The 10,656-nt window shown below is 41.3% G+C and overlaps 2 protein-coding genes across 3 annotated transcripts; one reads left to right on the top strand and one right to left on the bottom strand.

Annotated features, from left to right (window-relative positions):
• The first annotated feature begins 385 nt into the window (after positions 1 to 385).
• Positions 386 to 5,412, top strand: LOC115114619 (uncharacterized). The gene is made up of 5 exons (XM_029643019.2): positions 386 to 702; positions 2,185 to 2,511; positions 3,224 to 3,607; positions 3,721 to 3,878; positions 4,022 to 5,412. Exons 1-5 carry the CDS (start codon positions 636 to 638, stop codon positions 4,064 to 4,066), a joined length of 981 nt encoding a protein of 326 aa, XP_029498879.1. The 5' UTR covers positions 386 to 635; the 3' UTR covers positions 4,067 to 5,412.
• Positions 5,413 to 7,670: 2,258 nt separating this feature from the next.
• Positions 7,671 to 10,173, bottom strand: LOC115113988 (glutathione S-transferase 3, mitochondrial-like). 2 transcript variants are annotated; one of them, XM_029641920.2, is made up of 6 exons: positions 10,065 to 10,173; positions 9,093 to 9,227; positions 8,905 to 8,978; positions 8,716 to 8,773; positions 8,474 to 8,546; positions 7,671 to 8,378 (listed from the first exon to the last, which is right to left on the bottom strand). In XM_029641920.2, exons 2-6 carry the CDS (start codon positions 9,207 to 9,209, stop codon positions 8,248 to 8,250), a joined length of 453 nt encoding a protein of 150 aa, XP_029497780.1. In that variant the 5' UTR covers positions 9,210 to 9,227; positions 10,065 to 10,173; the 3' UTR covers positions 7,671 to 8,247. The 2 variants fall into 2 exon arrangements, with proteins under 2 accessions (XP_029497780.1, XP_029497781.1); XM_029641921.2 differs by lacking the exon at positions 10,065 to 10,173 and adding an exon at positions 9,739 to 9,846.
• Positions 10,174 to 10,656: the final 483 nt, after the last annotated feature.

Raw genomic sequence — 10,656 nt, 5'->3', positions numbered from 1 at the left:
GCAACGTATGACAGGAGCCTATTGAAACACTGACCTCTGTTGGCTGATTAGGCTAATTCGGGAAATGTTTAAGAGGGAAATGTTGGTCTTTATAGTTTTCTCATAAGCATATGAACATAGTGAATCTTTAAAACAGATCCATAACTCTACCTGTGTAGGGCCTATCAGTATTTCTGATAAAGGAATGCCTAGAAATGCTTGTTTTAATCAGGGAGCAATGAGGAGCGCACGAAGCGTGCAGTGACAGCTGGTTGAGGTGCAGCGTACCCCCCTTTAATGGGAAGGGCGGTCGCGGGCTAGCAATGGAAGTGAGCCCGTGACAGTGACACATTCATAACACACTGTGGGCTTTTAACATCGACAGACATCGTCCTGACGGAGCTGGGAAGATACTCACTTTGTGTGTTGCGCTGTGCGTTAGTCCAACATTGCGCACCGCGCGTCATAAAGGCATTTCAACCCCACCCCTTCTTTCATATCCTCTAATGCCAGACCCTTCTGTATTTTTAGCAATACTGTTCTCTGTCAGATAACCAACCGAAAGAGCAGCAAAGAATACGCTCTAGCAAAGAAGAGAACGGACGTTAAAAGCCGTTGAACGTTTTATCATCGTATCCACGAAAGCGGCACATGAAATGAACATTGAAATGCATCTAGTGGTTTGTGCTTTGGTGATCCTTACCAGATCATCGGAGACAAAGGGTAGGTGTCGGTGTGTGTGCTGTGTTTAGAATAGACAGCCCGCTGAGAATATATATTTTGTGCTTTGGTGATCCTTACCAGATCATCGGAGACAAAGGGTAGGTGTCGGTGTGTGTGCTGTGTTTAGAATAGACAGCCCGCTGAGAATATATATTTTGTGCTTGTCATTCAGTTTACTTTATCATCACAAAATATTCTGAAGATAGTTATTCTGATATTCTGATGACAATTTGTATAATGTAGGCTAAACGTAAATGTAATGTTACCAATTTAATTTGTCAGTGTTTATCGACTGGTCTTACACTAGGGCTACCTGTCAGTGCGGGTTATTATGAGGTTATTATAGGTAAGGATATTTTTATTGACATAAGAGGCCAATAGGAACATTCTTTGAATTTCTCAACATATTTTGCCTGATTTTTTGCTTGATATCAGGGTTGGGGTTAAATTATGTTCTAATTTTATTACTTCACCCTGTAAATGTAATTAAATTCAAATTCCAGGCCAGTCTTTGAATTCAGAGATAATTCAATTCCAATATTAGGTAAATTACATTATTTCCATTCTTAATTCAATATTATGAACAAAACAATTCCACAAATTTGAATTCAATTCCCTCAGGGTTTGAGGCTGATCATTTCACTGTTCAGACAGCCTCCCTATAATGGAAATATAGAAATACACGTTTAAATGATTTAAAACAAATCCTGTAGTCAAATTTTTTATACTAAGTGGATTAATTCCATTACCTGGGAAATGTACAAATATTGAATTCCAATTCAATTCCAAAGATTAAATGTGTTTACAATTCAAATTAAATTGAAATTCATTAGTGAATTCAATAATATAATTGTAATTTCAAATTAAATTGGAATTTAACCTAACCCTGCTTGATATACTTAATCAATTATTCTTGTGAGTATTGCATTCTTATTTAAATAGATACTCGTTCAGTACTATAGTCTCATATTCCAGTAAGCCTATGAAAACATGTTTTTTGTATAGCCTATTGCATTTGGATTGTTTGCCAACTGCTCTTATTATGAATATTTCATAACATAAGTATATCATATAACATGATCAACAGCAGATCAATTAGTATTGCTGATAAGAATGGAAGATGAAATTATGTACCCCCTCTCAGCAATAGCCACGGATGCCTAATTATATAACACCACAGTGCTACAGGCCACTGACACATTAACTATTCAACACTCAATACTCTAAAACAATGAACAATTCAATGGCATTTCAACATACACTAGACATATATGAAAATGCCAACAATCATGACTAGGGCCTGACCAGAGCCCTGAGTTCTTCCTGCTCAGGTTTAGTGGAAAGGAAAAATAATCAATAAAAATGTATTTCCCAGTCATGCTTTTGTAATGTCGACCAGTATCAGTAATTCATCTATTCACAACAACATGGAGAACCAGGACATTATATTTATACAGTGACATCATCATTCTTTTCTTGTAGGTCAGAGCACTGCTTTGCCCCCTGTCTTCATCCCAGTTAGCCTCCAGCGTGAGGACGTGTCTACTGCATTCCAAGCCCTCCCAATTATCAATGAAGATGGGGATCCGGGGCCAGAGCCAGGTCCTGCCAATCAGACCTCACCAGACCAAGCGGATAGAGCCCCAACCAAACCAGCTGTTACCAACAGCGACAAGCTGCACCAATCAGATTATGTTACAGACGCTGGTCACAGCGATGACATGGCTGTGACCAATCAGATGACCAAGTCTCCAGCTGCACACACAGTCAACACTGTTACCACCACCCAAGACAATGCCACTCTCGCAGGTACTGTAACCCAAAGGATATTTCACTTCTATCAGCGTCATCATAAGCCTGTCTATATTCCCCATGGTTACCCTGAGGTAGTCCTGTCTATGTAATACTATAGTAATTATATTACTCTGTGCTTTCAGCCACCACTCAGCTGGTAGCTTGTTTATATAGTGTTCAGTCTGAAAATAGACAGCCGCATTCTGCAAAAGCTGCTTGTTTGCAAACACAGAAGCTTGCCTCAGGCTCCACCCACCATCAAACAGCTTACCAGGGGAATACAAAGGCTCCATCTTTCCCTCCTATCATGGTATGCCCTGGGCCTGGCTACCTGTGTGCCTTGGCAACAGGGAGTAGAGGGGTGTTGAGCGGTATAGAGGGGGATGTGGCAACCTGATGTAGGAGGTATCATTTTAACAAATATAACTATCTCTGTCAATGCTGAGCGAGTCTGCTGTGTCTGATGCCTCTTCTGCCTGACAAACACACAATATGACATAATACCATCCAGATTTCAATATATCTGTCTCTCTCGTTCTCCTCCTTTTGCTTTCAAATAACAATGAGTATAACCTCATTTAGGAGAAGCAGTAATGATGGTAAATGAAAAAAGACTCATTGCAGAACCCTTATCTGTTACTTCCATTGAGATACTGTATGTACAGTGTGTAATACTGTCTGTATGTAATACTGTTGTAATTATTATTTCTATGTGATTATCACTCAGCCGTTCCAGATGGCTCCTCCTCCTCATCCCCTGTGAAGAGCACCTCCCCTGCAGGACTGCCCTCCATCCTAGGGGACACTACTAGCCACCCCTCCAACCTAGGGGACACTACTAGCCACCCCTCCACCCTAGGGGGCACTACCCACCCTGGTTTCGCTGGAGGCCACCTCACCACCTCTACTCCTCCTGCCTTAGATACCAACCTACTTCCATCCCATGTTTTAATACCGATCCAGTCCTCTGTCCAACCCAGCACCCTTGCCCCGATCCCTTCCCCAACCCAACCCCTCACCATGGAGCACATCCAGACCTCTGCCCCAGTCCACATTCCTGTCAGCCCACCTCAACAGGAGGTTCCATCAGAGCTCAATGTTGGAGATGAGGGTAAGGTGATAATATACCAATTAATCAATCAAATTGTTCACTCTTTATCCAGTTAACAAATTACACAACTAATTAGACAATCAATCAATAAATCAGTTAACGTGTTGTTCCAGACAAAGGGCCACATCTCCACTCTCCTCTGGACCCTGTGCTGGCTGGCCTGGTCTCTGTCTTCATTGTCACCACAGCCGTAGTCTCTGTCATCCTCTTCCTCAAGTTCCGCCAACGAACCGACCACCCAGACTTCCACCGGCTGCAGGATCTACCTATGGTGACCATACTTTACTTGACATGTTAGATTCAGGTCTTCTGTGGCATGACATTTTGTTCATGTGAGATACATGATTTCAATTCATTTGAAGTGATATAGTGTTTGGCAACATTATGACTCTCTTGTTTTGTCTTCCTGTCCAGGATGACTTGATGGAAGACACGCCACTTTCCAGATACACTTACTGATGATGGAAACTTTTCATCAACAACAGTCAACTTTTCTTCTAGCACAGCTACAAAGCAGACACCCAATGGGCTGCCATTTTGGATCCTGGCAAAGCTTTTGACTGGACTCGAGGCCCTCTGCCAGTGCCCATGTTGACTCCCTATGATTCTTCTGAGCAGTTTCCAATTTGATTGTGTTCTGTTAACAATGAGAGGGCTTTCAATACCCAATGAGGAGTTTCAAGACTAGGCCAACATCAGAGGTTTCAACATTAAGCCAACATCAGAGGTTCCATTTAAACATTAGACCAACACCCTCAATATTCCCTTTGAAACTCTCGGACGTCTCATCTGCACAGGGGTCTGTTTTGTTCTTCAGAGACGAGTTCCCTTTGCAATGCACCCCCTCCTCCTGATACAGGTCATGCACAGCACAGGCTGCACTTTAATGTGTTATAGAAACAGTCACAGTGCTCTCACAGTCTCCAAAGCCCCTACATGAGTTGGTACTGTATGAAGAAGACACAATGTCACGTTGGATGTTGTTGCCTGAGTCCAGGATCGAGGGAAAATGGAAAGGGAGTGAAAGATGGTTACTGTAGAGGTACTTGATTTAAATGTTTATCAGTCTCCCATAAACCATGTTATAGAACTATTCTAATCCTTGAACTGACCAAATATGAGTGAAGTGCTCTTTCAAACCAGAATGCCTAGTGGGTTGAAAAACATCCATCCTTGGTCTTACTTGATAGCCAGTAAACATTCTGTAAATGTAACCCAAAACAGTCAGAGAAACAGTCAGCTTCTCTGCATTCGTTGGTTAATTAGATTGGGGGTGTAGAAAGGCAGGGGCGGCTGATCCATTTTTAGCCCAGTGGGCCTGTCTAACTTGTTTGGTTTTTTTTTGCGCAAAATGATGATGATCTGGCTAATAATGGGGGCCTCAAGGTAAAAAAAATGGGCTGGTGTGTTAGAAATACCAGTGGCCATTTCTGGTCCCAGTCCGCTCCTGCAGAAAGGGGGTCACCCCCAATAAGCATGACTTGATTCAAAGACATATAGATTCAGATCCATTTCATAGACTACTTTGAGGAGAAAGGTTAAGGGATAAAAGTTCACCAATGGTGATGAGACGGCAGTGCTTCATGTGGAAGTGATCAGCTAATAAACATTTTTTAAACACAAATGGTGCAAAGTATAGTATTATCAAAATGTAAATGCAAAATGTATGCTTAGTATTTCTTTACAAGCCATAGGAAATTATGTAATTAGATATTTATTAACTATTTACTTGATATTTAAGAGTGTCTCAGAAAATGATCCTTTAAGTTAATTGGAAATAATAAAAATGCAGAAACAGCGGAGTATGTATTAGAACAATGAGATTTTAAGTTACATTTAGATTGAAAATTACCTGAAGAAATTTACTTTTTGTCGTGCACTGCAACAAATCATATTTCCAGTGTTTAAGTGTTTTACCTGTAAGTACCAAAAGTGATGTAAGAGGTTGACATACAGATTCAGGGTTAACTGTAAAAAAAAAAAAAACATTTAAGGACTTTTTTAATAAATAAACCTAAACCCTTTTTGCTGTGTGCCTATGGCTCTACAGCATAATCAGGAAATGATTCACAAGTTCAGAGAGCTATTGTATTGTTAATTATACTGGACAAAATATAAATGCAACAATGGGAGAACAGAAGTGGTTTTGGAGGGCCAGCAGGAGGCACTCTTTCCTCAGGTCTAAAAAAATATCCCAATGCCCCAGGGCAGTGATTGGGCACACTGCCCTGTGTATGGTGCCATCTTTCAGATGGGACGTTAAACGGGTGTCCTGACTCTGAGGTCATTAAGAGTAGGGGTGTTAACCCCGGTGTCCTGGCTAAATTCCCAATCTGGCCCTCAAACCATCACGGTCACCTAATAATCCCCAGTTTACAATTGGCTCATTCATCCTCCTCCTCTCCCCTGTAACTATTCCCCAGGTCGTTGCTGCAAATGAGAAAGTGTTCTCAGTCAACTTACCTGGTAAAATAACAGATAAATAAATAAAAGATTTGACTGATTTACAGTTCATAAGGAAATCAGTCAATTAAAATAAATAAATTAGGCCCTAATCTATGGATTTCACATGACTGGTAATACAGTCTGTTAGTCACAGTATAAAACTGGGATCATCAGTAAGATTCAGCCGAGGGCTGATTTTTTTCTTGAGTGGATGGTCGGGAGGCCAAAAATATACTAATTTGAAACCTTCCTTACATTTGAATAAGATCACATATGTCTCTCTATTATGTGTGAGAATACTTGGGAACAAATGTCCCACCCCTCTTCAATGGCTGTGCGAAGTTGCTGGATATTGGTGGGAACTGGAACACGCTGTCTTACACATCGATCCAGAGCATTCCAAATATACTCAATGGTTGACATATCTGGTGAGTATACAGGCTGTGGAAGAACTGGGACATTTTCACTTTCCAGGAATTGTATATAGATCCTTGCGACATGAGCCTGTGCATTATCATGCTGAAACATGAGGTGATGGCGGGGGCTAAATGGCATGAGAATGAGCCTCAGGATCTCGTCACGGTATCCCTGTGGATTCAAATGGATATCACTAAAATGCATAAAATGTTCATTGTCCGTAGCTTGTGCCTGCCCATAACAGAACCCTACCGCCACCATGGGGCACTCTGTTTAAAACGTTGACATCAGTAAACCGCTCGCCAACACGACACCATACACGTGGTCTGCGGTTGTGAGGTTGGTTGGACATACTGCCAAATTCTCTAAAACGACATTGGAGGCAGCTTATGAACATTCAATTCTTTAGCAACAACTCTGGTGTACATTCCTGCAGTAAGCATGCCAATTGCACACTCCCTCAAAACTTGAGACATCTGTGGCATTGTGTTGTGTGACAAAACTGCACATTTTAGAGTGGCTTTTTATTGTCCCCAGCACAAGGTGCATCTGTGAAATGATTATGCTGTTTAATCAGCTTCTTGATATGCCACACCTGTCAGGTGATGGATTATCTTGGCAAAGGAGAAAATTCTCACTAACAGAGAAATTTGCTTTTTGTGTGTATGGAACATTTCTGGGATCTATTATTTCAGCTCAAGAAACATGGGACCAACACTTTACATGTTGTGTTTATATTTTTGTTCAGTGTAGTACAGTCCCCAGCCCTAACCCAACCATGAACAGAACATTGCCTAATGGTTAAGATAATAGTAAGGCATTTATTGTTCCTGCATGTAGGCTTAGAGGTGATGGGGCAGCAGGTAGCTTAGCGGTAACAAAAGTTGGGCCAATAACCAAAAGGTTACTGGTTTGAATCCCCGAGCCAACTAGTTGAAAAATCTGTCAATATGCCCTTGAGCAAGGCACTTAACCCGAATTGCTCCTGTACGTCGTTCTGGATAAGAGTGTCTGCTAAATGACTAAAAGGTGTAAACTTAGGACAACTATGCAGATCAATGAGGACAACCACACACATTAACCTCTTGGTTCACTCTGGTTCTTCTGAGGCAATAACATCTCCTTATTCTCCACACACACACACACACACACACACACACCTCACGCCCATGGATACAAACATTAAAACACAAGTCCATGATAGAACCTAGAAATGTTATTTAAGCCCATTTTCCATGGTCATTTTCCACATTAGAATTTCATTTAGAATACAGCACAGGAGGATGCTAAGGGTAGGACGGATCCTAATTATGGCAGGTATGGAGAGAATGGAATGGCATAAAACACCTGGAAACTATGTGTTTGATGCCATTCCAAATAATTCTGCTCCAGCCATTAACACGAGCCTGTCCTCTCCAATAAAGGTGCCACCAACCTCCTGTCGAATACAGTTTTGGCAACATTATGCATAAAAAAGTCCACACTCTAACAAAGAGTAGCTGGTGAAGCACCATGAACAGCTTATCTGGGCCTATCAGTGTTGAGGAGGGGGTCTGGGAGGAGTTGGCGTGGTGTGGTAGTTATGGAATGATAAACTAACAGTCGTGGTCATCTCTTTCCAAATGTTTACTGAACTCTGTCTGTACATATCATACACAAGTACGGATGCCCACAAAGGACATCCTATAACTACTAATAGACTGAGGTCAGGTGGGGTTGCAGTGCCTCTCACTGAGGAATGGTAGCAGGAATGGCAGCGGGAAAGGGAGCTGAGAACCTCATCCTGGTCTCATCCCAGGCCTCACCCAGTCACCACAGCCTAACAGGGTTCTGCCAAAGTTGGCTACGGTCAGAATCATGCCCAGCAGAGCGATGTTCCCGGATAACCCCGGCATCCTTTTTTTAGGATCTGAAAGGAATACATAGAACAAAACCCTTGAGTAAAGGATGCCATAATGTTTTCATCAATTATTGTATTATAAGCATATTTATCAATTGTCTTACCTCCAGTGGAGTATCCGTATGCATAGATCTCCCTGCTTATAACCCATGTCATTCCAAGTCCACTGACTAGGCGCTGTAACACAAATGGCTCCCTGTTAAACAACAGACTCTTAAAGAGTCTTAATATAGGGGAATCCAGATGAGTGTCTTTATGGAGTACTCTGACTAACTAACTGTAAAGTCTGGGATGCATGGTACGCAAATCTAACATATATAGTCAATTAATAAATGGTGGAACTCACAGGACTATGCAGACCACCAATGGCCAGACTGAAGAGGAAAGCAGGGTAGCTCTCCAGGCTGTAAAGAGATAAATAATAAGTTTAACCTAATATTACAAGAAATGTTTGGTTTTTATAACAAACCTCTGGTTGTTTCCTCTGCTGCTTCTGTGAAGTACATACTAAATGTTCATACTACATAGTACATACGTGTTCTGATGGGCTCGCTGGATGCAGTTGAAGATATTTCCAGAGTCTGGATCATTGCTGTACATCTGAGGGTACTGTCCAACAGAGAAGAGAAAATCAGGGGAACCATCCTGAGTTTTTATAGCCTAGTTTAAGCTTTAGATGATTCATTGGCTGACACACAGTGGGCCAGGTCCCGGGCAACTCACATTGATCTTGTACTTCTTGCGAGCTTTGCCAACTTTCACAGCGAGGTGGGCAACCATGACCATGCTGGCAACACCAGTGAGAACCACATACCCATATTCTTTAGACAGCACAACCATTCTGGCACTGATCTCCTGCTGCAAGAGAAAAACACAGAGCCTACAGGTGAGTTGGTCAATCCCACTTTCACATTCACTGTAGATAAAATAGTGGTTGAAAGTCCAATAAGTAAACAGATTAGTTAGTAGGCCCTAAATTAATAAATTACATTAGATCAATGCCAAGTCGTTGAAACCAGAATATACTCAATTTTCTTGGAAAATAGGCTTCTATGCTAATATGGAATGTGCTTATTATGTCTATTGTAGCCTATTGTTAGGATACTAAACTGAAAAAACCCTTCCCCTCAGCAAAGTTCTCAAAATGTGACACAAAATAACCATCTATGCATGTAGTACAGTGCACATAAAAGTTACAAATAAACAATAGGTGCATATCTTCGCATTTTCAAGCGAGTAATTCAGTTGAACTTGATGCGCTAAAACACATTCCTAACTCCACTGAGGGCCAAGTGTCTGCGGGCTTTCACTCGTCCCTTGTAACTGATTTACGAATTAAGGTCACTGAATAGTAAGGAACTCTCCTCACCTGGTTATCTAGGTCTTAATCGAAAAAAAACGGCAGACATAGGTCCTCCATGGAATGAGTTTGACACCCTTACGCTAAAAGCTCCCAAAACAAAAGCCGTGTTTGAGAGCATCAAAACGATTGCAGGCGAATGCCGACTGACTGATCTACAAATCACCTTGCATCATAAATAACTACTCATTAGTATTTGTAGATCAGTCAATCAATAAATTGCGACGTTGATCCTCTCGAACACGGCCAACGTGAGAACTAGAAGTGCAACATTATAAGCTATCCAGCAACAATACGTAACGTTGAATACCGTTTGTAAAATAAGTGTTATTTACCTGTTAATGACGATCTGAATAATGTTCGCAATTGAAAGTAGTCCGTCTTGTTGTCAGTCAGTAATCCTGTATCCTGTGTCGTCAACTCGTAAGGGAGTCATCCTATTTAAACACACAGAAGAGGCGTGGTGCCTCCCCCTGGTGGGGTAGAGTTCATTTGGGCTGTATCAGATTGTAGGACTACTACCAATAATTCTGAATTTTAGCATGACATTGAGTAATATAATAAAAGAGTGAAATTAATAGAATAACTTTATTTACAGTTAGTGTTTCACAAGCCTATTTAAAGTATGTTTACTTGAGTACAACCTCTTCATTTTCCTATGTGAGTTCAAACAGGGCCATATCTGACTCACAAACCTCTTGAGCTCTCGTTCTCTGTTCAGCCTAGTCATTGTGACAATGTCATGCGTCAGGGAAGTTCCCTTATGTTCACCACAGTTTTTGATAGAAAGTAATCAATCAGTTTTACTTCCCTTGTATAGAGTGATTATGCTGGCTCTTATCTACCGAAGGTAATTTCACCAAAGTGTGGCCTTGGATTAGACGGGTTTAGTCATAGGACCATTTCAGTATTAACTTCTGTTAGTTC

The sequence above is a fragment of the Oncorhynchus nerka genome, linkage group LG9b, assembly GCF_034236695.1.
Source record: "Oncorhynchus nerka isolate Pitt River linkage group LG9b, Oner_Uvic_2.0, whole genome shotgun sequence".
In the NCBI taxonomy this organism is placed as follows: domain Eukaryota; kingdom Metazoa; phylum Chordata; class Actinopteri; order Salmoniformes; family Salmonidae; genus Oncorhynchus; species Oncorhynchus nerka.
This window is presented reverse-complemented; position numbering and strand designations above follow the sequence as displayed.

What these genes read in the sequence shown, in the direction of transcription:
- LOC115114619 (XM_029643019.2), top strand. Translation starts at nt 636, where the DNA reads ATGAACATTGAAATGCATCTAGTGGTTTGTGCTTTGGTGATCCTTACC. An exon ending in AGACAATGCCACTCTCGCAG is followed by an intron (nt 2,512 to 3,223) that starts GTACTGTAACCC and finishes ATTATCACTCAG; the next exon opens with CCGTTCCAGATGGCTCCTCC. An exon ending in GCTCAATGTTGGAGATGAGG is followed by an intron (nt 3,608 to 3,720) that starts GTAAGGTGATAA and finishes GTGTTGTTCCAG; the next exon opens with ACAAAGGGCCACATCTCCAC.
- LOC115113988 (XM_029641920.2), bottom strand. Translation starts at nt 9,209, where the DNA reads ATGGTTGTGCTGTCTAAAGAATATGGGTATGTGGTTCTCACTGGTGTT. An exon ending in GCAAGAAGTACAAGATCAAT is followed by an intron (nt 8,979 to 9,092) that starts GTGAGTTGCCCG and finishes TCTGTTGGACAG; the next exon opens with TACCCTCAGATGTACAGCAA. An exon ending in TTGGTGGTCTGCATAGTCCT is followed by an intron (nt 8,547 to 8,715) that starts GTGAGTTCCACC and finishes TTTGTGTTACAG; the next exon opens with CGCCTAGTCAGTGGACTTGG.